We start from the raw sequence: 27,084 nt of genomic DNA on the forward strand, positions 1-27,084 counted from the left end.
CCCACGAGCGTGGCAGAACGGCTGGGAACAGCTGGAGCCTTGTGGTCCCGCGGTCCTCGCAGGAATTTCTGCATCCTGGAGGAGTGGGAGCTTCCCGCGGGAGAACCGCTCGCACTGAGCGCTGTCCCGTGAGAACAGCACTGCTGCTGGGGTTTGCAGAGGCACGCAGCCGTTATCTGAAGCTATAGAGCTGCATCTGTAGAAGTGGTTCCTAAAATTATCAGGCTGCTTTGGGACTGCGTGGCTGACGAATGTTTAGGGACTTCTAGAAGAAATCACCTAGGGTGTGCACGCATACACTTTAAGCTACAGAAGAGTGTGCTCTTGGCACAATCGTATTTTTTCTTCTGATTATTATAATCATTATACACTGAAACGTTCTGTACAGCAGTCGTAAAACACGTTGGCTAACAGCAGATGCCTGAGAGAGAAGGATTTTTACTTCTTTTTTTAAGTTCAGTTGCTGAAAAATGACTGGGGAAAAAAAAGCATTATGGGTTTTCCAGATTTTTTCCTCAGTAATTGTGGTATCTAATGTGTTTTTTTGATTCGAGGCTAAAAGGTGATGGTTTTGAGCTGTAGGTCCTGCAAGCACAACTTTGGCTCTACTCACCTCCTCACACATCATCATGGGTAATGCAGGCTCTGCCCCTGGTTACCCCTGCGCTGCCCTGTTTCCTTCAATTGCTTTGCAAGGGCGAGTGGAGCTGCCTAAATTGTGCTGATTATGTGCAAGAGAGAACAGAATCCAGCTCCCTGTCTCTGGGCTGCATTGGTTTTTTGTAGGGATAGCGAGGGAAGAAGGAGAAAATCACAACGTTGTGAAATTGCTGAGCTCAGAGTTTCTGTCTCAGAAGAGCCCTGGGGAGGAGCAGTGGGATGGGAGGGGGAACTTTCAGAATCACTCGCCAGCTGTGGTGAGAGCTCCTGGAGAGCTGCGGCCACTGCAGAACACATAGAGGATGGTCCTCAGGGATTTCCAGCGGTGTACAGATGTGAGAATAGCAATCACTGCCCAGCTGGTAGGAAATCAAGTGCTCGGTGAGTGGTTTGCACTGCTCTGGACCCAGCTTCTGCTCTCCAAACAAAACCTCCACCTGACCCTGCTGCCAGAACTGACTTGAGGGCAGGTTGGTTTGAGCCCAAATTTTGGCTGCAGAAACACTAAAAAAGCCTTTTCCAGCAGTGTGTACCTGGGTGTTCATAGTTTCAATGGGAGGATGACTCACTGCTCCTTGCCAGGTGATTCACAACACAGGTCCTCCCTGCAAACAGTGACTCCTCATCATTAGAATCGAGGAGGGCTTAAACTCTGCTCCTGCTAATGTAGATGAGTATCCAAGAGCCAAGATGCTTTGCTCCAGCTCATCTGGAACCTCTTACAGCTCTAGAATTGGTCTGAAAAGTCATAGGATAAAACTTTCTAATGCAGTTCCTGGAGTTTCTGCTGTCCAGTTGGACTGATGGTATCTCAGGTCTCCTTGGGACCAGTCCTCATTTCCTTGCCTTGACAGGAGACAGGAAGCACAGGAAATGAGAAATAATTAAATCATTTCTTTAAAATTGGTCTGTCTTGGATCTAACTTCAAGGATGGGTAAAGGCTTGGGACGAATCTGAGTCTCATGTTTCCTCGAAGAGTTTCTCTATCTCCTGGAATACTACAGAATTTCATTAATAATTATAACCCCTAGGTGTTGTGGAGCAGAACGAGGGCTGACATGATGATCTGTTTGTAGGTGATAACCTAAGCCCGATCCATTCAGTCCTCCAGGATGTTGAGATGTCATAATAACCTGAGTGGCTTTGGGTATTTTGTCAGTTGTAGTTGTATTAGGAGGACGGAAATTCATCAACCATCAATACCCAGTGGTGATAAGGGCAAGAACTGACCGGAATGTGATACTGACTGAGTGCTTTTGTTATGGGGTTACTGTGGTTCTCAGATGGTCTTTACTATGTGTTTGTGTTCTGTTTTGTTGCCTTTGGGAAAGAAGGGACCAGGCAGCTGGACTTGCTTTTATTTACTATGCTTCGCTATAGCCAGAGGCTCTTTGGCTTCTATGTTATAGAAATAAACCTAGCCTATTATTATTATTTATTTTTACTACTTTTTAAGAACTTTCACTGGGGAGTTGGACCTCACTCCGGGAAATGCCAGACTTGGAACCAGTATATTCCACTTGCTCCCATGGTTCCAGCCCCATCCATTGCTCTTTCTGCATCAGTCTCATCCATCGCTCTTTGACATAAGGGGACCATTTCTCCTGGAAAAACACCCTGCTGTTTCCAACTGGTTCCCTGGCTCCTGCTGGAGCTTCACATGGGGTTGGCAGAGGGGTTGTCTGGGCTTTCTTGTGAAGACACTTGGAAACAAAGTGTTTGTCTTGAAGAAGTTATTCTGTAATGTGCAGCATATCAGGTTCACTTCCAAGATTCTTTGAAATCAAGGCACTTCCTGTTATTTCAGAGCATAACCAGGCCGACACTTGGATGAGGTTTGCATTATTGTTAATGGCAGCCAGTCTCAGACATTCAGATTTTATTGTGCCAACAGTTTATGGATGGGTATTCATGTCACTGGTGAAGAAGTGAATGAAACTCAATACTCCCCGCAGGGAGCTTGCTGGAGCTGCTGGAAGCCTTCTGCACTTGGAGGAGCAGTGTTTGGGTTTCTATTGCTAAGTAACAAAAGGACAGGGATAAAAACAGCTCCTGCACAGCACCCTCCTCCCAGATCTCCATACACCTACATGGGGAGCTGAGCTCTGAAGCCTCTTTATGCAAACTGGAGGAGACTGAGTTTCTCTGGGAGAATTTATCCCATGTGTCACAGTCAGAGGGTGGAGGCGGAGGAACTTGAGGGGAAGTTTTGTTTTCCTTCACCATCCCTGTTGTTTGTAAGGACTCCTCCTGCGGTGCTCCCAAAATCTGTCACTGACTGAGCAGTGGGAACAAAGATGTGGGAAGTCACTGCAATGGCATCCTTGCTTCAGAAGGTCTTCAAAAGGAAAATAAGCTCAGATGTAAGGAAGATGGACTGAAGTCTCCTGAGACAAGAAGAGGAAAACAACTGTGATGAAGCAGATGTCCATCAGGGAACGGATTTATTCTGAGCCATTTTTGTTGCTTGCTTGTATGGTGAGGTCAGCCCTTCTTTTTTTTTTTTTTTTTTTTTTTGTCTCTGCATATTTTACCTATAATCAGCATTACCAAAGATGGCTGATACTAAAGGGAAAGTGGAAGTAAGCAGTGATCCCTGTATTACATTGCAGCCTTCCTGAGAGGAAGGAATAACTGCTGCTCGCAAGTGGCTTCTCAAATCTGCTTGAGTGGATCAGTTGAACCACAGCAAACTTTTTTTTTTTTGTCTCATGAAACACCTTACAAGTTTGCTTGAAATAAGGATGGCTGAAAATTTCCTTTCTCTCACTTGGAATACTCAGGGAATTTTAGTAGGTGGCCTGGCCATACAGTAAGTGGACATTAAGATCCTGTAGAGCAGGACATCCAGGCCATCAGCACCAAGGACACCAGCAGTGAATAGGACTTTTGGCCAATGGAATTGTCTCCAAGTTGCCAATATTATTAAAATACCATCTTCTGTAGCTCTGACTGCAGTTCATTTGTCATCCGCTCTAATTGGTGCCAAAAGTCTCTTTATTATTCATCCGAGTGATTAGAAACGTTCATAATGAGATGCAGTTATTGCTGTTAATAAATAATAATAAAGATTTGGAAATGTGATCAATCGCATCTCTTCCACAGCATTTCAGTGTAAAGAATGAGACCTAAAAGCTCATCATCTAAATTGTAGTCAGTTGCCTAAGACTTGTGGTAGTTAGGCAAAGATGTAAGGAGTAGGTACTAATTTCATAGAGTTGTGGAATCATAGAATGGTTTGAGTTGGGACGGACCTTGAAAGCCATCTGGTCCAAATCCCCTGTGATGAGCAGGGACACCTACAGCTCCATCAGGAGCTCAGACCCCCATCCAGACTGACCTTGAATGACGTATTTATGGCCAAGCATTTTTCGTTTGTGATATAAAGATGGATTGAAAATAGCGTCAGCTATTGATGGATAGGTTTAGTCTGTTCAGTTCTTATAACTTCTGCGTATTTCTTGTTATTACTGCGATCTTTGCCTTCTCTTTGGTCTGCTCATGGTGCCGCTTGCTGCTCTCCAGTGATGTTGCAAGCAGGTTATTTCTAGGACATAACATAAACTGAATTAACCGTGGATGTTGATCTGGGTCTCAGCTTTCTCTTGTCCCACTTAGTGAAGCACGGTTTTCAAATGGCCCATTGAGATCTGCAGCACTGCCCTCCCTGCTCCCACTGCAGAGGAGCAAATAATCACCCAAGGAATGGGGCACAGGGGATCCCGGCTCACAGCGCCTCGCTCCACAGCCACAGCAGAACAATGCAGCTAAATTTCCCTTGTGTGGTGTTTGTCTTAATTACTGTTTTTCATAATGTGCCAGAAATCTGGCTTTTTTAACCCGGTGGTGTTTTAGTCTATGAATGTGCCATGTGGCTTCTTTTTTTTTTTTTTTCCTCTATTTTTTCCCTCTTTTTCTTTATTTCTTAATGAAGAAGGAACCAACCTCATTAGGCACCATTTTTATAAGTCATACTATAAAGGAATTAGCTTTCAGGCTGAGCATAAAATATATTTTCTATGTTAAAGACCTTACAGTTGGCTGCTATGCTATAAATTCATTATAGAAGCATAGATGGCATCTTCTTTTCCTGCCTGCCTACCCTTAATTCTGGTCACCGTAGATGGAACAGCTCTATCTGAGGTCCAATGATGTTGAAAAGCAGTGCAATTGCTTGCATAAGTTTAAGCAATTAATGGATGAAACAAAATAAACACAGATTTGGACAAAAAAAAAAAAAAAGTGAAAAAATTTCCACCCTAACCTTCTGTTAATCACAGAATCACAGAATGGCCTGAGTTGAAAAGGACCACAATGATCATCTTGTTTCAACCCCCCTGCTATATGCAGGGTCACCAACCACCAGACCAGGCTGCCCAGAGCCACGTCCAGCCTGGCCTTGAATGCCTGCAGGGTATTCTGTTAAGCATCAGTTGAGTTTGTTTCTTGAGGGATATGAAGAAATTCCACTCCTTAATAATTCAAAACTAAACGATGTAGCAATGCAGAGTACTTAGGGGCAGCAGTGATTTTTTTTTGGTGTACCTGTACCCCATAGATGTGTTCCATTGAGGTGCAGTTTGCAAATGGGATATTTATTCATTCCTAACAGGCTGGCAGACAAGAAGGCAAATGTGGTGACAGAAGAGAAAATGCATTTCTATAACCTAGTCACATGGCTGAATGGTTCCTCACCTTTTCCCATGGCAGGAACAGTAAGATTTTTTCACCTTGATTTGAGATGGGTAACTCGGGGCAGTCTGATAGCAAATCTCCTCTGCTGTGTCCTACTGACATGGTGTCTGGCAAAAAGAGGTCAAAAATGGAGCAGGCAGAGCACTGTGAACCTCTCAGAATGAACAGACACCACACAGAAAGTGCAAGGAGGAGGCAGCCATGTCCAGCTGACAGGACATGATCTTCCAGCCCAGCCCATGGCTGAGACCCACAGGTGTTGAGCATCCTCTGCATATCCCAGTCAGACCAGGAGGGGATGGAAAACCAAAGAAAATTCATCCACAAATGAAATTACAGAATCATAGAATCATTTGAGTTGGAAGGGACCTTTGAAGGTCATCTTGTTCAGCTCCCCTGCAATGAACAGGGACATCTGAGCCAGATCAGGTTGCTCAATCAGTGGTATAGAAAAAAAAATCTGCCTGAAATAAATGTGGAGCTACCAAGATATGATGGTATCCATTGAAAAATGAGGTGTCACATACCTTCCATCAAAAATGGATGGTTCTTTGCACAAGCATGAAAAGATACACCATCAAAATGCATTAATGTTTATACAATCCAGAAGCCAAATTCTCACAAAGAACTCTTTGAGCGTTTATAAATGTGTTGAGATAAACTCTAGAGTTTGGTGGCAGCTTCAGAATAGAGACCCTCTCTCAGGAGCCAGTGACTATTCAAGAAGTATAGTGGGAGGAATGTGTTACTACATGCTTATATTGGATGCATCCTTTCAACATACTCAGTACAGTTTTAAATAATCCATGAGTTGTAATTTAATCCAATAGAATTCAAGAATTTAATGATATGTTTAGGACTATTAAGTGGTACAGAGCATCACAGGCTTAAAAAAAATAAGGGTTTTGCAAGGACTGAGTTGGTGCTGAGAAATGAAATCCTGGAGCAAGGCCATCAGACACAGTGCTTCCTCCTTGACATGGAAAGCGACAGAAGGACGAGAAGGCAGCCTGTAATTAAAACAGCCATGGCATTGAGAATCACTCATAGCACTTAGGAAAATAGTGGCAGAAAGAGCCGCTTTGGGAACAAGGAGTATCTGTGTCAGTACTTAGAGTCAAAGTGGTTAATGTCAGATTATCTGGATATTGTTTGATTGATTCTGATGGAGGGGGTGGAGGAAAAAATGGAATTGGGAGAGGTTATCTACAGCGACTTGCAGGCTGGATTTTCTCTATGAACACCTTATGAATGGGCTGTATGAGTTGGTTGCGGTGGTTTTTTTTTTAAATCTGATGTTATTTCTATTTGCATTTGATCTTCAGTAAGGAAAGGTGGTGTTGGAGCAACAGTGTGTGTTTACCTCACCCCAACCTGCCTGCTTGTGGTGAGACAACGCTCCAGCATTGCCATCATGCAGCAGCGTGTCTTGGAATGATGTATAGGGAAGTCTGAGAAATGGGTACATAGAAGTGGAAGGTGAATGTGGTTTTTTGTAATGCTGCCATCATATCCTTGTAGTTACAAAACTAATTACTACTATTTTTTTAGTCTCTTTCTCTCATCTTTTTCTATGAGTTGGGATGAGGTGCTCAGGTTCCATGTGCTCTGCAGTAGCTGTCTGACTTCTGCACGTTCTGAAGATGGTCCACACATGGCCCAATCACTAAATAAGAAGCGAGAAACTATGGAAATTGTTTCACCATCTCTGCTCTTAATGGGCTTAATTGGACTTAATGGAAAGGAAGCCCAGAAGGAACAGATTATCCCATGCATGCAATCAGTGCTACTCCACATTTCTCCATGCTGGGTGCCTAAAGATGGCCATTTGCATGGATGATGCACACACCATGCAGTGAATACTTTCACCTTGCAGTAAGGGCGCTTTCATTTTTCAGTCTGGTTTCATTTCTAAATGCATTTCAGTAATGAAAGTCCGGGTTGTCAGCTTGTTTAAAGCAGTGCAGTATTATTTACATTGATTCTTTTTTTTTCCCCTTGAAATAGTTGTGTTTTTAGAGCAGCTTGGAATGACAATTAAGTGATTAGAATGTAGAGAGGATGAAGCTGTATAACAGCAGATAGAACTGTAATGAGTATAACTGTAATTTTACTTCTAATAGAGTAGAAAAGGTCTGATGCCAGAACCCAAAATTAAATCAAGCTTTCACTCAAGCATAAAACTCAGAGGAGTAATAACACGCTGCAACGTTTTTGCAGTTCTATATCCATGTATAACATTGGCTGGTGTTGGGCTCCCTCTGTGCTGGATTCATTGAAGGAGATCCCATGGTTGTGTTGGATGTACCACACTGCCCAAGGGTCTGTTCCAGGTTGGGGTGGTGGAGCTGCCCTCCTGGTGCAGACCAGCTCACAAGAACACAAATCCTGTTGTTCCTTCTCAGTCAAAATAGGCTCTGCTGGCTGAAGGATTTGCTTTTGCTGATGGAGAAATGCCTTTAAAAGGCATTCTGTGTTCAGTGTTTTTATGCTAGTAAAAGCTCCTTGTGTGGATTTGGGTTGTTCACGCATATTTTCTGTGTTGCTTTCAAACTCTGGCTGTTTGTCAGCCCTTGGAGACCACTGTGTGTGTTACAGAGGTGTGTCAGCTCCTCCAGTGGATTTGCAGAAAGGAGGTGTACCCAGTGAGAGGTGCTGCAAAGCCCGAACACATGGGAGGTGTTACACCGCTTAAATCCATGCCATACTTCTGTGCAGGGTAAACCTACTTGAGAATGCTCCCCATCTTTTTTTATGTTTAGCCTAAATTTTCTATTTTGTGTTTTCACTCTGCAGTTCATGGGATTCTTTTGGGACTTTGATGAACTGGAAAGGTGGGCCCATGTGAACCTAATGAGGTTCGACAAAGCTAAGTGCAAGGTTTTGCACTTGGGTCAAGATAATCCCAGGTGTCTACACAGACTGGGAGAATTCCTTGAGAAGGACCTGGGAATCCTGAAAGATGAGGATGCCCTGTCCCTGGAGGTGCTCAAGGCCAGATTGGTGGGACCCTGGGCAATCTGATCTAGTACTTGACCTAGTGGTTGGTAGCCCTGCCTGCTGCAGGGGGGTTGGAACATGATGACCCTTGAGGTCCCTTCCAACCCCAGTCGTTCTATGATTCTATGATAACCATCCATAGTAAAGAAATGTCTCCCCATCCAGGCCATTGCACGCATCTCTCCAGGTGATCAGCCTGTCCCTACCCCTTTCATTTATCTAGAGTTTTGTATGTTGTTCGAACCATTTACTTTTTGCACGTTTTCCTCCCAAATTCATCTTTACATCAGCAGGGAGGTTACTTCCTTCTCATCTTTTTTTCTGGTTTGCTTTTGTCATTCCAAATGTGAAACACAAAAACCTGGACACGGAGTTCCAGATGTGGTCAGTTGTGGATATATTTCCTTTGACTTGATGTTTCTGCACTGACCTCCCCATGTCCTGGTGGTCTGGCTGCCATGTCACAGTGCAGAGCTATAGGAAGAGACTCCTGTGTCTTCTTTTTCTATGATATATGGGCTCTGCCAGTGTTCATTTTTGTAGGCAAACTGGAGGATCATTGATCTGCCTTTGGAGAGTGCCCACCCATGGTGCTTGCATTGCTTCTGAAGCAGCTGACGTGTCCCACACTGCCCAGTGCCACCAAGGTCGTGCAGACAAAGCCATGATCACAAGGAGCACAGTGTGGGGATACACCCACTTTATTGTTTCCCATTCAAAGAAATGTGGAAAATTGCCCTAGGTAAAATCCAAGCTGTGAGGACCCATCAGGGATGTTACAAAAAACAGACAGGATGACTTCAGCTGGAGCTGCCCTGTGTCATTTTTGCTTTTTTAATTTTCTTTTGCAGTGCCATAGAATTCCTACTCCTACTATCTACACTCGGATTCCTGCAGAGAGGAAACGAGCGGTGTGCATTTATTTCTGAAGCTGTCTCTAGAGTTTCTCCTCCATGTATGTTTTGTGGTCCTGGTGACCAGCATTGCTGAGGAGCTAGTGGGTATTTTTCTTGGTAGGAGAGCAGCCCTGCCAAGGAGCTTCCATCCAGGCAGTCGTGCCGTCCTTGACGTACGCTTGTATCCACATGAATTGTGTGCTGGTCCTTCATAGAATGGAAATCATAGATTCCATAATCAACGGAATCATAGAATGATAGAATTATTAAGGTTGGAAAAGATCTCTAAGATCATCAAGTCCAACCATCCAACTATCACCAATATTGCCTGCTACACCATGTCCCTAAGCACCACCAGTGGCTAATCTTGGGGGTTTCCATGCAGGAAAGCTGGTGGGTCTTTGATCCTTTCTTTATTTCCCATGCAGATTGGATGATCATAAGGAACACCTTCCCTTTTAGGGGCACTGCATATTGGTGAGACTGAAAGTCTCACATGCAAAATACTTTAAAATACTTCGGAAAAGTATAGTCTTCTTTTGATGTGGCTTGACATTGAAATAACAATATTTTGTGTTCATCTAACTTAACCTATTCAATTCTCTAAGCAGGATTAGTCAGTGCTGGTAAATGTTAATAATAGCAAGTAATCCATGACAGGTACATCCCCTGATGAAGGCAAATGGAGATTCAGTCTGATAACAAGGCATTCGTCTTCAGTGCCTTACAACTATTTCATAAAGATATTTACTGATAAATGACACACAGTTTTTGTACTCCTCCAGACCCTCGTCACGGGTGAGACGTGAATACAAAATTTCAGTAAGCCCGGTGCACAGAATGAGACCAGAGAGATTTCTATGAAGAAGTTCCCACTTTATGTACTGAAATTGAATCTACAAAAATGAGTTCTTGTCCCTTGTGTTTGTATCAGCATTCATTGCTTGGTATGAGATATATTACAGAGGCTGGGGATCGGCAAGGGCTGTTTGTAAAAGGTGTTTACTGGGAGATTTCTCTGCCAGGTGCTCCCATATCCGTACCCTGTCCTGCTGCATCATTCTTCAGAAATTTCAGTTGATCTTGGTGCAATATTCCCGTCTGATACATCAGGATACTAAAAAGTTGCTATGATGCTTTTAGAAACCTGGAAATGACATTGTCTAGTCTGGATTTTGTAGAGAAATACTTTTGTTTGTTCTGCTGTTGCTTGGCTTGAGTTAAGGGAGATTTCCTAGTAACTGCCTGGCCTTCAGGACACACCTGTGAAGGGTTCCCACCTCCCTCTATAGGATGTGCAGTGGGTAAGGATAAGTATTTATGCTGCACGTGGAGATTTAGAGAGGCTATTGCTGGCATCACCATGGGAGAAGTGCTCTGACTGTCCAGTGGGGAGCTGTGATAAAGGCAATAAACGTCCTGGTAATTAGTGACATTATAAAAGCTATGCATTTATCAGCAATCTGTCACATTTTGCAGGTGGCATAAGACATAAATTAGATCAGCTAATACCAGGGCAGACATTCAGGGACTTCCGAAGGATTTAACTGAGCCAGATGAGTGGGCAGCCTGATGACAGATAAAATGGGCCATCAATAAAAGCAGAGGCCTAACACCAAAGGCAACAACTGGAGCTGCTCGGGTCACTTGACTGAGAATTAATTGCAGCAGCTCGGGAAAGGATCAGATATCTGATTCCTGTTACTGTGCACCAGAGATCTGAAAAGCAAACATGGGAGTTGAACAAACATCCAAACCGGCTGAGGAAATACTTGTTCCCTCGCTGCAAAATCAGCTGGGGGTGTTCTGTACCACTGAGCTTAAAATGTTGGATACTGGCAAAGTCGGGGTGCTGAAGTCTGACTGGCAAATAACATCAGTTATTTGCTGTGCTGAGGCAAAATGACATTGACAAAGACCTTCCAGGGCAAGGAGAGCTCCTGGTGGCTGCAGGAAGCAGGAGTGATTCAGCCCAGCTGTGTCTGGAGCAATGGGTCTCCCCAAAACCTTCCAACCACCAACACTTCCTTCCCCCTCTGCTTTCCAACCTTTGTCGTGTGGTTTTCAGCCACATGAAGACTTTTGGATGTAGCTCACAGCACTGAGAAAAAAAATACACGTAGGAAAAAGAAGTGTCTGTGGCTAAAAAGGATAGCCAGATATTTGGAGCAGCAAATAGTAAAACCTAGACCTCCTAAAACTTGCAAAGGAATAAATACTTGATGGTTTTAAGTTTCAGCTAAGTTCAAGGGAATGAGTTAAGGCAAAATTTGATGTAGTTTGGTGTTATCCCAACTCCTGACAGCTGCTGGGGCCGCCTGGTCTCTGGTATGGGAGGCAGTGCCATGGCTGTGCCAGACCCCTTTGCCCTGAGAAGTGTCTGTAGTGGTTGCAGGAAGCTCAACACGTATGCATTTGCTGGCAGAGCACAGCAAATAAGCTTTCAAAAAATGCACGAAATAACGGTATTTTCATCCTTTCAGTGTGTCTGTTTCAAAGAGCTATTTCCAAATTAGTCTCCGAGCTCGTAATGACCAGTTAGCCTCCTGGGTTTCAAATCATCTCAGCATTAGATTGGAGCCGTGGCACCATAGGAGGTTTAAGTTGCTAACTGCAGGATTATGAATTCCACAACGCTCTAGAAGAGAAGCACAGATTTGCTGACACAAACTCCAACTGTGGATATCAGAGGAATCCGGTTACAGCACACGCAATGGAGCAGGAAGGTCCCTTGTCCAGGGTAAAATCTTCACGTGAAACGAGCTGTCATTGATTTGTTGTTCTGATGCAAATCATATGAGATCCGCAGAGAAACCAGCTTCATATTGAAGCAATTATCTCCATAAACATATCACAGCCTCCAGTGCAGACAGATGGCGTTTGCAGCAGTCGCTGCGTTATGGCAGCCTCACCTGCCTTGTTTCTCCCCATTTGGTTCGGTATTTCTTTGTATCACCTTTCCTTCTCTGCTTCTCTGCTCCATGAGATGTAGAAAAATGTCTGCACTGAAGGATGGCTCAGATAAACTGCAGGGCTAATTTCAGATTAAATCACATGTCACTTTTTATCCGGGGAAAGCCAGCCCTGATAGCTTTAATGAGGCCGACAGAGGGACTGCTGGACACAAAGGGCTCACTTAGAGGTTTCCATGTGAGGGTGTAATTAAGGGTAGTGCAAGTACAAGGCTGATAAAGGTGCAATTTCATTTTTTAAATGGCAATGTGATTACCAGCACAGTGACAGAAAGAAAGGAGGGGCGGGAAGAAGCCTGAAACACAAGTTGGAACAGAGGGATCAGGACTCCTGGGTCCCTTTTGTTGCTTTCCCATTAAATTACTGACGGAGTGAAGGAGGGCCATTGGCCACCCTTGGCCATTAATTACAGGTAGACTGAAAGAAGCAGGGACGTTGGCCACCCTTGGCCATTAACTATGAATGAAGTAGAGCCATTGGCCACTCTTGGCCATTAATTACGGGTACCCTGAATAAAGCAGGGCCATTGGCCACTCTTAGCCATTAGTTATGGGTATCCTTGTATCTGTAAGGTTAAATGGTGAGAGCTGGACGGGGCTGGAGGTTGTGTGTGCTCCTCAGACACCAGCTCAGTCCCTCCTGGCCACCTAACAAGAACCTTGCTATAAGGTCTGTTTGGTGGAATAGAAGTTACCTCTGTGCTTCCTAATGAATGAAATGAAACGGGGCCAAGGACAAGTGCTTTCTTCCTGGGTAGGAGATGAAAAGGTTCATGCAGTGTGACCTTGCTTTAAAAGTTTCTTGCTTGTGGGTAACTGCAGTGTAGTTTCTTGGATGCACACGGTGCAGACCATACTGCTGTCACCATCTCATCTCAGGGCCAGATCCATGATCTTTGTGTATATTTTACTCCATTTTAAATGATAGTTGCCTTTTTTTTTTTTTTCCTTTATGAACACGTTATTTTTTTTTAAGCCACACCTACATATTTAAGCACTTGAACATACCTTGTACTTTGTGCTGCTGTTCCTATTCAGTTTCTCTCCAGAGCAGAAGTGGTTTTCTCCCCATCCTGGTTTGGAATAGACTTTATCAAATGCTAGAGAGTGGCTGACATTGCTGTGTGTCTTTGGGTCCCCTGTTACAATGCTCTGGAAGGTCTTATTTCCAAGTGTGGATGTTCAGGGCTTTTGGAAGACCAGATGTATTTCATATTGGATGGAAAAAAAACAAAAAAAAGGTTACAAGAAGTACCACACAACAGTTTGGCCTCTTTTGGAGCCAGCTTTGTGTTATGTTCTTCTTGTGCTGCATGTAAGGAAATTACAGACTCCATTTGCTAAGCTGCAGGAGGCTAAATGATTGGTCTCACTTGCAAATATTTTTCAAACCTGTATCATGTGGCCTTCCCTATGTGCAAATAGATGGACAGAAAATAAATGAATTTATAATGTGAAGGAAGGATGGCCGATTTGGGTAAATCCAAATCATGATATTGTGCCAAAGATAAGAGCCTTGAGTCTGTGGTCATTTAGAGTAAGTATGATATGGTTTTTACAAACAGTATTTTCTTGCATTGTGTCCATTCTTGGTGTCTTTTATTTTAGCAAGAGCTGTAGTGCAGGTCTCTTATTTTATGCCAGGTGCAGTGCAGCACTGTAGTTGTTTCCAATGGCATTTGCTGTTGTCCAGTGGATGTGAAGGCTGTGTCACAAGAGATCTATCTGGGATGTATTCCTCAGTTCATTGCGGAGGATAGTGACAGTGTGCATATTTTAAAGCACAGCACAGCTGAGAGAGATGATTCAGGCCACTGGGTTGGACTGCGACATGTATTATTCAGACTGCTATGAGTGCTTTGTGTATGAGGATGGGGAAAATCAGGACATTTGGGTGATCCTGTGACTTGACCTCAGGCTTTGGGCTATTTGTCTGTTCAGACGAAGACATAAGACATTAGAAACATGTTCCAGAAGAGGAAGAAGTCCTCTGAACAAAAGATATTTTGTGTTTAGCCTAATTACCCAGAGCTAGCAAATGATAAATGAGACCGGTGGCGTCAATAACATGTTAAATTAACCCAGGAAAGTTGTGACTACTTTTGAGGTGGGAATATTCTTTTTTTTTTTTTTTTTTTTTTTTTATCATGACACCTGTTGCTCATAGGTACAAATCAAACGAAGAGTATGTGTATGTGCGAGGCCGTGGAAGAGGGAAGTATGTATGTGAGGAGTGTGGAATTCGCTGCAAGAAACCCAGCATGCTGAAGAAACACATTCGCACGCACACAGACGTCAGGCCATATGTCTGCAAGTACTGTAACTTTGCTTTTAAAACCAAAGGTAAGAGACAGTCAGCTCCTAGCTCCTCTACTCAGTGTATTGACTTCATGGGATGCTTGCAAAGGGGAAGGGAAGGCCTTCCCGGGGCTGGAAAACCCCATGAGGCAGAGGGAGGGGGATGAGGGAGTCCAAAATGGGCTGGAATTACCCATCAGGACCAGCTCTGAATCTGATGCGCGTCCCGAGTCTGCTCCATCCTCTTGGTATTTCTTAAAGGAGAAAATTGGAAGCGCAGCTTTGCTGCCAGGGATTTGTGAACAAAACCACCCCAGAATGAGGACGAGCTGCCGGGTCCCTGGGCAAGCACCTGGAGGCTGGGATTGGGTGGCTTTGTATGCTCGTGCTCTCAGGATCGGTATTTGCGCTGCACATTTTCATCCTTGGCAGTTGCATGCAACTTCAGCATTTTCTGTATCACATGGGCGGACCTTTTCTCTAAAGACCTCCATCCCAGGTCATCCAGTCATTAGGGACCCACAGCCTCACTGCCTCCAGCTGTTCTTCGCAAGCAGCCTCCATCATTGCCTCAGACCTTGTGCAAGTAGAACATGTCAGGAACATGCATAACAGCATGTGAAAAAATGAAGTCTTTTCCCATGGACTTTGGGGAAAGTTGTCAGAAGTTCCAGAAGGGCCCAAATCCTTTGACCTCTCATAAGAGCACCACGGCTTTCACAGTTCTGCTCTCCATCTTTGGTTGTATTGAGTCTTGCCATAAAGATGCTGAGTTTGATGTCTCGCTCATAGCTCAACCCATCATCTCTAGCTCCATCCTTTCAAACCTCAGAAAACTGCAGAGCAGGCAGAGTTGATTTCTCAAGAATAGCATCCCAGAACCCCCCTGCTACCCAAGAAAGAGGCACAGCGAAGACATGGGAGGAGGCCTGGGTGCTGCATGGGCCGTGTCATGCCTGCTGGCCCAGAAGTGCCATTGGTGGTCATGTCTGTGCCTCAGTGCTGAACAAGTGATCCTGCCTCTGGGTGAGTCACTGGGGCCATGCCCGGGGCTGGAGGTTAAGTTGTGGGGGATTTCTGGGTAACAACGTGTTGGGAATCAGCAACCGTATGTGGGCATGGGGAAGTGATACCATGTTTGAGGCCAAATTCTTGTCAGACACAAGCAGCAGATTCAAGCCGTGGTTCTTCCTCTCCTTCCCCACCTGGAGCTCTCTCTGATCCATTTTCTTTCTCTTTCCCTCTTGCTTTGGTTCCTTTGTTCCGAGGTTTTCCTTTGAGAGGTGAATCTGTTCAACCTCTCCCATCACTTCGCCTTGCTTTCCATCATGCTTCCGTTAGGCCTTTGTTCAGGGTGGTGAATCCATCCTTTCCTCCATCTCTCTTGCTGCTTTGCTCTCCATCTCTGCTGCCTTGAAGCACACCTGCAAATAGATGCTTGCCTCCAAAGGATTTCCCTTCTTCAGCTTACTGGGGAAGGCAGCATGGGAATGCTTCCTTCCAAAATCAATTTGCTCTGGGATTTAAATGCAAAACTATGCATTTGCATATTTGCATGAGGGGGGCAGAATTTACTGGGATGAGCGATTTTATGACAAATGGTTGCATGATGGTAACTTGGAATTGCATGAACATGGCTCCTTGTTGGAAGGGGGAGGGAAGGCTGAGAGTCAGAGCCCTGCAGGCATGCTCATACTGCACATAACTTTGCAGCACTTGTATAAAATCTGTTTGCTTTGCTGATGGGAGCATAAGGACCTTTGAAACTGTTATTGGAAAGCAAGGAAAAAAAAATCATCCTTGTGTGCTGATAACATCATCAATTAAAGCCCAGTTGCAGAATTGTTGCAGTTGGTGATGGTGCCTTAAACAGAGGTCTGGTTTGCAGAACTAGAGGTTTCACAGCTCGTTTTGCAGACGTCTAGAAGAAGTTGGTTGGGGCCCTGATTCATTAGGATCCCCCTTCCTGGTGGGCAGTTTTGCAACCACAGTTAATTGCAGAATGGAGAAGCTGGAGCTCTTGCTACCGGACTGCACTTGCAAAAATATAAGCTGAGCTGAAGCTCTTTTAGAAATCAGCTTCCCAAGGTTAATTTTAGCATTCAGCGTAAACTCCAAGGGAATATCTATGGGGCTGTCTTCATTTTGGCTGTGGTAGATCTCTCCAGCATGATCTAATGCTCAAACTTCTCATCTAGGCTGGAAGCGATTTAATGTTGTTTTTTTTAATTATTATAATTTTCATGAGGATCCTTATCTGGTTAAAATGTGCCCCTCTCCCCCTTGAAATTCCATAGTTGTGTTCCAAGAGCTGGGAAAACTTTTTGCAAAACAGTGAGCTTTCACTATTTCCCCCTGTTCACTAATTACGCTGTTTGTCTGATTTTTGTAAATCTCTTTCATTGCAAGCAGAGCTGTTCCTCTGAGTTACAGAGCTGCAGGGAAATGTTTTTTTTTTATTATTATTATGATTATTATTATTATTTTAAAGCAATGCTATGAGATTATATATATATTTTTTTTCCTGTTGACTCAGTTGATGGAAACAGCAGCCTTGGAAATTTGGTTTGTAATTTGGTTTGATTTTACATTTCTGGATGAGAAATCCACATACGTCTTTAATGAGGTGTCTCTATCTCCACTCCGTAGCAGTGCTCTCCTATGAGGTTTGATGCTGTGGCCTCAGAGAGGTTGTTTAAAGCAGTTAAGCTGCTTCTTCATTGTTTCTTACCAGGAGGAAGGTGCAGTCCAGCAGTTTTCCCATTGGGAATGACAATGAACCTCCACCTGTCCCTGTGTCCCTGCCCTTTCCCTTCTGTGGGTGACCCAGGGTTGGAGCAATGCTGAATTTCCCACCCTGTGCACACACTGTCCTCTCCCACAGCCGTTGTTTGCTTTCAGACTCGCAGCACGTCTGGATTGCTTGATATTTCTTAAACTTTCTGGAAAAACCATGGGGAGCAGCAGACTGTATCCACGTCTTTGTGCAGAGGTCAGAATGGACAGAGAGCTCTGCGTTCATGTAAGGAGCATTGGCTGGAGATCCCCGTTTGACAGTCTGCTCCACTCCCAGCTCCCAGACGCCAGACTTCTCCATATCCTCAGCCATAGCCCTTAATAAATTAGCTCTCAGTTCCTTAATCAGCACATGACAGGCACTGGGGTTATTGAACGTGCTAATGTATTGAATGCGTTACCCCTCAGCCCTTAAAGGCCGGGTTATGGCTGCTCAGTTTATTATTATTATTACTGCTGTACAGACTCAGTGCTCTGCTAAGCTTCTCTGGAAACTCCAGAGCAGGTCCAACTGGCGGAATGTTCCACAAGAATTAATTCAGCTAAAGCAGGGCAGAGCCACGGCCGCATTGCCAAGAATCCCCGCACTGATGCTGGGAACAGAGAAGGACCCATTGGTCCAAGCAGGAGGAGAAACACTGAGAAAAGGGCAAAAAATAAAAATAAATAATAAAAATAAAAGGAATGAAGGCTGAAAGTCAATTTCAAATGAAATATCAGGCAGCTATTAAGCTTCTTGGGAAATGTGCTAATTCTCTTCATTTTGAAGCCCAGCCTTGGGACTCTTCTGGAAGATCAGTTAGCACAGGCTGATGACATGGTCCAGAAGATGGCTGGCATTTCATAGCCTTTATCCATGTAGGATAGATGCTCGATTCTCTCCTTTAATCTTTTAAGTCAATATAAAAAGATAACAACACCATTTAAAAGAAGTTTGAACCTTTTGCCCAAGAAATGATCCAAATTAAAGCTTTTCTTCTCTGAGAGCCTCAGTGGGGGACATCATAGAATCGCAGAATCATAGAACCATAGAATGGCTTGGGTTGGAAGGGACCTCAAGGATCACCAAGGATCAATACTAGACCAGGATGCCCAGGGCCCCATCCAACCTGGCCTTGAACAGCTCCAAGGACGGGCATTCACAGCCTCTCTGGGCAATCATCTCCATACAGAGACCTGTGCACTATTTAAGTCACACGTAAACTCTGTTTCAAGGGTTTATCTGGGATGAGGAGCATTGCCTATTGCTTATCCTCTGGGTGTGAACATGTCTCACAGAAAAATGGGAGTTGCCAGTGATGGAGTAGCTGTTGCTCTCCTTCCATACATATTTTAAAGGAAGGATATGATAATAACTCAAGTCCTGGAAAACAGTATCAGTGTCACAGAGTTGCCTTGGATGCCAAGATCATGCTGTTGGGTATTTGTTGGAATTATTGTTGTTCAATTGTTCACATTTAATAGGAGAAACAGAAACCATGGTATGTGTCCAATGTGGACGAGTTAATTTTTTCCACGAATCTTAATGCTTCCGTCCCCTGATTTTTATTTTAACTCCACCACCTTTAAAATATAATGGATGTTCTGAAGAATTAATTTCCCTCTTTTAATTTAAATGGAAAATCACTTCTAGTCCCTCCTAAGCCGCTTTTGGAACAGCTCAGTTTTAGCTTTCTCAAAACAACACAAGCATTTAAGCTGCTTTAAGTCCAGAATAAGACCTCACAACAGCAGAAGAGCTCAAGCAGCCAGCAGCGCATAGTTGTATGCAGGCGTAAGAGAGAGCCCATCCCTGTGCTGCTCCAGTGCAGCAGTGCTCGGGGTGGGGGGAGGCACCATTTGCACAGTTTCCCAAATTTATTTTGATATAATCAATGGATTTCAAATCTGGGAGCTCCTTCTGAACCTCAGTAAAGATCACCCACTTGCTCAGGATTGGGTTTGACTGTTCTGCAGTCTAAAACCTCTCTGCTGGTTTCCCTGTTGTTCCTTCAGATACGTTTCCAGCTGTTTCCAAGGAAGCAATGTTATTATTATTATTTTGTTTTGAGTTAGGAACCAGCACTCAGCAAGGCAGCAAGAAGCTGAGTCTTTCCTTTTAGGATCCATGTCCAGCTCTCACTTGGGCAAAAGTGTTGATTTTACTGGAAATGTGCTGAAGGACATTTAATTAAAGGGTCCTAAAACACAAACTGTTGGAAGAACCCTGATAAGATAAATATTATCCTCCTCCAAATTGCTCCCAAGATGATAACTTTGCTTCTTGCTTTAAAGCAGCTTCCAGCTTTTAGCTTCCGTGAAATGATGCAAACGGAGCTCGGATGGGAGTCCACCCCCTGAGCTTCCCTTCCCATGAAGGCAAGCAGCTTTCCCAACGTTGTGGGACTCTGTGCAGGGAAATGCCCCCACCTGGGGGGCTGCCACAGACAGCTCTGCACCCTCACCTCTCCCATTAGTGTGTAGGCATTGCCCATAGCAACCCAGCAAGGATGAAAAGAGAGGGGAAGAGAGGAGTAGAAAGTAGTAGAAGGGGAAAACAAAGCAACACTTGCAATGAGCTGCTCTTTGGGATTTGGCACACATTCACTTGCACGGGGATTTTTAGTGGTTTTTTTTCTTGTTTTAGTGTCGTTTTGCTCAATGCATTACATCCCACTGAATAACTCATGCTTTGCCCTGACAAATCCAGATGTACGTATCGCAGTGGATTTATGAGCTTGTCTGAGGATGTGCTTGGTGGACCTCCCCCAGCCATGCTTCCCACTGTTCCTGGGGTACCACAGCATAACCAGCTCCCCCAGCTCCCACCAAGCTCTTGCTGGAGTTTATTTACTATGTGTGCCAACCAGTCAGATCTTTTGCTGTAGCACTGAGCAAAAATGGGTCATTTTTGGCAGCGAGATGCAATGCGTTGTGATGGACAGGCAGCAGCAGGGTCTGATTGCAGCAGGCTGAGTCAGATTGTCTTTTTGGTTCTTCAGTCCAAAATTAAATTCCAGCTCCATGAGGTCAAAATTTTGAACTCCTTGGATACTCCTTGGCACAACAGCTTTTCATTTACAAAAAATGGCCATTCACTGGAACCAGAGGCATCCGTGAGAATGCACTTTTGTCCCAGTGGGTTGCTTTGGGCCCACAACAGAACTCCTGGTCCAAGTCAGAGAAAAAGCTCCAAGCCAACATGTCTTCATCCTCACACCTGAGCGTCACACTGCGGGGCTAAAAGTATGTTGGCATGAAGTTTTAAAATAATAAATCCCTCTTACCGGAGCTAAATTATTAAACAGCCTTTTGGAGCAAGAATCATATCCTCATCCTAGATGGGTGCCAGATATACGAGGATATAGAGTCAGCCCGTGTCCCTCTTTCTTGGTCTTTCCTGTTGGAGCCATTCCATTTCCTATAAAAAAGGCTAAATAAATAATTACTAGACTTGGTAGATGGATGATTGTGGTACCCCTCTGAGCTGTGAGGACATCACAGGTGCAGCTTATTTATTTATACTCACTGGAGCAGCACAAGGGGGGTTGGTAGAGGCTTCTCTATGTCCCACCCAGCTCTGGGACCAGGTTACTCTGTAATGCAGGAGACAACCTTTCATTTTTTTCTTTCCTTTCCATCTATTTTCATTTTCCCCTTCAACAGAGGTTCAGTGCTTCCCTGGTGGATAAGTAGGGTTAATAACCGTCTAATTAACCTGCCTGCAGTTTGGGAGTTAGGATTAGAGAGCTTTTCCCCAGCCATGTGCCTGTGGGTTATCCCAGCTCAGGGCAGCAGGGAGTATCCCACATCCCATACCCCCCTTGCAGGGGCTGCTCTCCCCACCCCCAACCTCAGGCAGCCTCATTAGTGTTCAGCAGGCTTGCTCATGATGCCCAAAGCTGGTGCACAGGATTTGGGAGTACCTGTGGCTCCTGCTCTGGGAGCTGAGAGCTTTTCCCTACTGCTGCTTTGCTGCGTGGCAGCCCACCAGAGCCATCCTGTGCAGTTGTAGGGATGTGCATCTGCACTGCTTCACTCCACACAGCTTCTCATGCACGTAGCCTTGAGTAAGTACTAGCATGGATCAAACTGCCCAGAAGCCAACCCCAGGCTCACTCTCCAGCCCAACAAACTGCTCCTCAGGGTGGAAATGGCATTTCCCAGCTGACTCCACTAATTACTTTAATTTACAGTTGTATCCAGCTGTTCAGGCAGAGGCAGGCAAGGGTCGTTCCAGAGTGGGCTGCTTTTTGTTTCCATTGCTTACATCTGGAGCACTCATTTTGGTAGCACTGCTCTGCCCCAGGCACGTCCCAGAGCTGGGACAGGGTGAGAGGTGTGACCCACTGTGCTGCACTGGGGAGCGTCTTCCTTGTCCCTGCTTTCCTACAATTGTTTTCTGTTGCACCATCACTGACAGCAATTCAGGACCTTTCTTCCCCCCTAAAACCAGTGCATATCTGTGGTGGCTTATCAGGTGATTAGTCTTGCAGCATGGGATATCTGCACTGGATAGTGGCCTGGGAATAGTCTGAGAATCTCCTTATCTGGTTCAGAGCCAAATTATTAGTATGCTACTGATGAGCTTGCAAAAAAAAAAAAAAAAAAAAAAGAGGTTTAAAAAAGCCATGTTGACCAAAATGTGTTTTCTGCTTGCTTTCAGGGAATCTGACTAAGCATATGAAGTCAAAAGCCCACAGCAAAAAATGTCAGGAGATGGGCGTGTTGGTATCTTCACTGGTGGATCTGGAAGCCGAAGAAGGTAAAATCCTTTACAGTCCCTTATATATGACTTTTGCCTCTGAGAAAGAGTAGTTCAAGCACAAGATGCAGGGTGGTTTTGCTCCTTCCATCTTTGCGTGGGGCTGTAACCTCTCCCTGTGCTGCTGCAAGTTTGGCATTGTGGCTGATGGTTAAGAGATCAGTCCTGGCCCCCTAATGAGGATCTGGAACTGCAGTGCTGAGTGTGAGCAGATGCTCGTGCTGCTGCCCTGATGGTCCTGCCAAGGAGATGCCCCTCTGCAACATGGAAAGGAGCTCCAGGGAAGGACGTTTCCATCCATCTTGGAATGATAGAATCATTAAGGTTGGAAAAGATCACTAAGATCATCTAGTCCAACCCATTACCACCATGCCCACTAAACCCTGTTCCCAAGTGCCACATCTTTGAGGGTCCTGCCCATCTGTTCTGGATGACCCCAGAACACTCCAAATAACCAATGCAGACCCAGGGGACTCTGACTGATTGGAACAAACCTGGGCAGTGTCTGGAGGTGCAGACAGAAGCAGGATGATCCAGCTCCACTGCCCCACTACTGCATGCATCAATAAACCAGGATGGGGACAGCTGCTTCCCTCATCGCCTGGTCATTGCTTTGTGTAGAACAAAGGTGAGCCACCCTAAAATGACTTGGACGTTTCTCAGAAGATAAAAAGCTGGCAGAACCAAAATAACATGATGCTTTGACATTTAGTGGCATTATTCTGAATGCTTTACAAGATACTTTTACCCTGTCTCACCTGCTCATTTCTTTCATCCGTTCTGAGCGAACACAAAGTCTGTCCAAGGGTCTCTAACCCAGGAGCCTGTCCGTGCTGTGAAAAGCACACATGATTCTCTCATTTAGTAATTTATGCCCAGCTTTATAGTGGGATGTGCAGCTGAATTCCCCTGAAGTCATCTCAAAATGCAGCCTTGTGAGGAGGCTGGCCAACCAACACTGGGCAGGAGTGAGGTGGCCATGAGCACTTCTGCCTCCTTCAGAAGCAGTGAGGGAAAGGTGAGGAAGGTCTCCAGAAGAACATGGGGAAATCTCATGTGTCTGTTTGAGCCAGAAAAACAACTATTTTACCCCAATTATTGGAGGCTGTGGTCTGACAGGTGCGAAGGGTCAGGCTATTACCATTCTTTCCCTCCCATCTCACCCCAAATCATTCAGGTTCCCCAGTCCCCGGGATCTGGGGTTCACGATGGGTTAACATGAGCTCCATAAGGCACGTTGCACCACGGTTATTTTTATAAAGTGAGCATCAGCTGAGCGAGTTCTGGAGACAGTGCTGGGAGCCAGGGAATGTTAACTCGGCAGGAACAACAAACAGAGCTTATCACCCCGCTCCTCTGCTGAGGTCGAGTCCATCCGAGGCTTTGTTGGGAAAGGGGCTGGTTCCTGGGATGTGGCACTGCCACACGCCTCCTGATCTGTAGGTAATTAAAAGTCATTAAGTGAGGTCCTGCAGTGGGAACTGCATTGGCCCATGTGCTTTGTCCCTGCATTGGTTAATTAAGCAGTCGTGGGGCCATTTGCATGCAGTCATCCCACAGTAAGCTGCAGGTCCTACAAGGACCCTAGTTCAGGCCGTTCATGTACCTCCCAAAAAGTATCAAAGCATTGGCATCAGGGTGGCACGCTCAGCTTGCCAAGCAGGATCCGGGGCTGGTACAGCACAGCTTCATCAGCCCAAGCCCCCATGGGCTCCTGGTGTAGCAGCACTGCACCCTCAGGTCTGATTCAAGTTGGATGGGGCCCTGAGCAGCCTGGTCTGGTATTAAATGGGGAGGTTGGTGGCCCTGCTTGTGACAGGGGGTTGGAGATTCATGATCCTTGAGGTCCCTTCCAACCTGGACCATTCAGTGATTCTGTGATTCAGACTGGATGCAGTCCTGGATGACCATGGGATGAGGACATGGGAGAAACAAAGTGCCCAACTACACTTTCACTGGTATTCCCAGAGATTCCCACAGTGCCTTTCCCATCCTCTGTATCTCCTTTGCCTCGCAGTTTACCTTCTTAACGCCATCTCATTCATGCAGCCAACAGTGTGCTGCCGTGCTTCAAGGGGTGGTTCTCTTCCTGCTGAAATTTCTGGGCTCTTGGCTTTGGCACAACTCTTTGGAGCAATCTTTTGGCTGGATTGAGACACAGTGTGCTTAGCTGTGGCCTTTCTGCAGGAAAACATGGCCAAAAGGGAACCTAGCTGGGGATTCCGAAGGAGCTGCCCTAAAGGAGAACTTTTTGTCCTCCAGGACCCCCAGACCCTTCTCTGCAGGGCTGCTCTCAGCGAGTTCTTCTCCCAGTTCTTTTCCCAGTTCACAGAATGATAGAATGGCTTGCGTTGGAAGGGACCTCAAAGATCATTTAATTCCAATCCCTTTCTCAATTCTCCTGTTCTTCTCCAAGTTCTTTTCCCAGTTCTTCCAGTTATTCTCTCATCCAGGCAGGGAGAAGAGAAAAGAGGTGCAGGAAGAATGAACTTCCTGAAGTGCAGAAAAAATGAACAAGTTTTTTACAGTGAGGGTGGTGGTGAGGCAGTGGAACAGGTTGCCCAGAGATGCCCCATCGCTGGAGGCTAGATCAAGCCCTGGGCAACCCGATGGAGCTGTGCATGTCCTTGTTCATTGCAGGGGAGTTGGATTAGATGACTTTTAAAGGTCCCTTCCAACTCTAAGGATTCTGATTCTGTAATTCTGAGTGTTAACTGCTTGAGCCCAAAAAGCAGCTGTTATTTTAAACCTTTCCATTATAGTCAATTAGAACTAATGAATCAATCAATGGAGTGTGACTTTTGAAAACCTGCAGATCACGAGTCCTATTTCAGATCTGAGGACAGAGCTGTAAGGGCTCACTGTGCGAGCTGGGGGGACGCTCTGTTCCTTGTTTCATTCAGCCATTCCCCCCTGGCTCACCAAGGGACAATGGCAAATAGGGTCAGATGAGGAGGATGAGCTGCTCTCAGCCTTTGGCCTCTCTCATAGAAAAAGGATGTAAAGCTGAGAGTTCAACAGAAAGGCTGGAACCACCCGCTTGAGGATGTGATTTTTGGCCATCATCAAATCATTGGTCCCCAGTGGCACATGGCTACCAGTGAGGAGATGTCCTGTGGAGGGACAGGAGCCCACGAGCTCCAGGACAGGGCTCCTCGCCTTGTTGCTGTTGGCTGCACAGCAGCTTGCTGGAATGCATTACACTGTCTGGACTTCATTGCATTATGCAAGAAACCCATGTAATTTTAGAATTACAAAAAATATACAGTCCCTATTTCCTCCCATTGATGGAGACCATTCGTGTTTGTGTAAAGGGGACCGTCTGCCAGGGAGGAATGCAGAAAGGTGAAAGCAGAAGGCACAGTTGTCAGCGGAGCATTTCCGTTCTCTCCTCCCATCTTCTTTTTCACCTGGTTAAATTTAACACCGGACCCTTGCTGAAATTTCAAATATTCGGGAGGTCCTTTGCTCATAAATGCCAAGCAAATCCCAAATAAAACAGCTGAGAAGGTGGTCAGAAAATCATATTTGGTACTGTAATCGTTGGAGGTATGTGGATGGATGAGAAAAGAGCAGAGGAATGACAGAACAGCGAGTGAGGAATCGGAGATCGCAGCTGCATCACAGTGTGGTGGGTTGGAGATCGCCTTCCCATGTGGGCTCAGAGCAGAGCCTGCTGTTGAGGAGTTTAATTAAAAAAGTAAAAATGTGCCACAGCCCAGCCCAGGAAGAGTGCTGTGCTCCCCTCTGGGGACATGCGGGGAGGGAACAGCCGTTCCTACAGCTCCCTGGATTATTTTCAGCTTGAGCCGTATTTCACTTGATTGTTTTTCTTTCTATTTAAGGGGCAGGGGAAAGAAGGGGGTGTGACTATAAAAGGAGATTGGAGCATAATTCTTCACTGTTGTATTGGTTTGGCTTGGTGTGACTGCACCAGACTTGTGCAATACCACGAGGGTAACGCAGATGTAACAAAACAGCATGCAGCGCCCTACGTGCCATCAGCGGGGCAGTTTTCTCTCCCTCTCTGTGTTCTCCTGATGTGCCCTTGCTCTCCCCAGCCGCTCAGCAGAATGTTTTTCTGCTGCAGAAATCCACGTCTGAGCTCTCTATGGAGCTTGCGAGGATCCTGCAGCGCCGTCCCTTTGGGATGCCCCAGGGCTCACTGAGCTGTTCCCCCCTGTGGGAAATACAAACAACACCCCAACGCAGAGCTGGCTTTGCATTTCCCTCACCCTGTCCTTCTGACCTTGCTGTCTGTGCGACTGAGGCCAAAACAAGGAGACCACACAGGAGACAGCAGCAGGGCTAGGGCTGTCTGTCCGTCCCTACGCATGTGGATGTCGACCCCACAGACCAGGATAGTGATAGCTCATAGCTCTGGTACCGAGCTGCCTTCCCTTTCCAGGCAAGAAATATGCACGGGAGAATGAGTCTTTTTGGAATAATATTTGTTCTGAAGTCAGCTCCTCTGGGAGTTTGCACATAACCCAGTGCTGGATCCCGGGCCCAGCAAAGCCCATCATTATACAAGCATTGCACAATGATCTTGGTGGAGAGCTGCTAAATACATGTCTTGTTCCACTGATATCTGAGGGTTGCCAAATACTTTGTGAGCATTTACCAGTAAGGTCCTGTTATTCAAAGTAAGCTGAATTAGGCATTTATCCACAGATCTGAGGGACTTCTCCCTGTGTGGCCACGTTCTTCCTGCAAGCCACCAGGTGTGGTCCAGCTCCGCGTTGAATCTCTGGAGCCTCCCCTTGGCTCATCCTGCTGATGGCAGCCCTATATGGAAAACTTCAGTTTGGAGAAGAGCAGCATCTTATGCTGAACGGAGCGGGGGGGAGAAGAAGCCAGCAGTGCTGCAATTAGTACAAGTGTCAAAGCAACATTTGCCTTGCACAGCTGGGGGGCAAGCGTGCCTCAGCAGCACAGCACCCATCTCCTTGGTGCCTGGCGTGAGCACGCTTTGAGAAAGTGATGTTTTATGGGCCCCTCCAGAGCAGTGGGGACTTGTGG

General features: G+C 45.5%; 1 protein-coding gene across 11 annotated transcripts in view; it reads left to right on the forward strand.

The window, feature by feature from the left end:
• The window catches only part of HIVEP3 (HIVEP zinc finger 3), a 215,353-nt gene that overhangs the window by 181,815 nt on the left and 6,454 nt on the right, over positions 1-27,084 (forward strand). For all 11 annotated transcript variants that reach the window (XM_085208590.1, XM_085208593.1, XM_085208587.1 and 8 more), the window contains 2 exons: positions 14,392-14,567; positions 21,964-22,062. In XM_085208590.1, coding sequence (XP_085064716.1) covers positions 14,392-14,567; positions 21,964-22,062 — 275 coding nt within the window. The remainder of the gene's footprint in view (positions 1-14,391; positions 14,568-21,963; positions 22,063-27,084) is intronic.

The sequence above is a fragment of the Meleagris gallopavo genome, chromosome 25 (genome assembly GCF_905368555.1).
Source record: "Meleagris gallopavo chromosome 25, MGAL_WU_HG_1.1, whole genome shotgun sequence".
NCBI classification, from domain to species: Eukaryota; Metazoa; Chordata; class Aves; order Galliformes; family Phasianidae; genus Meleagris; species Meleagris gallopavo.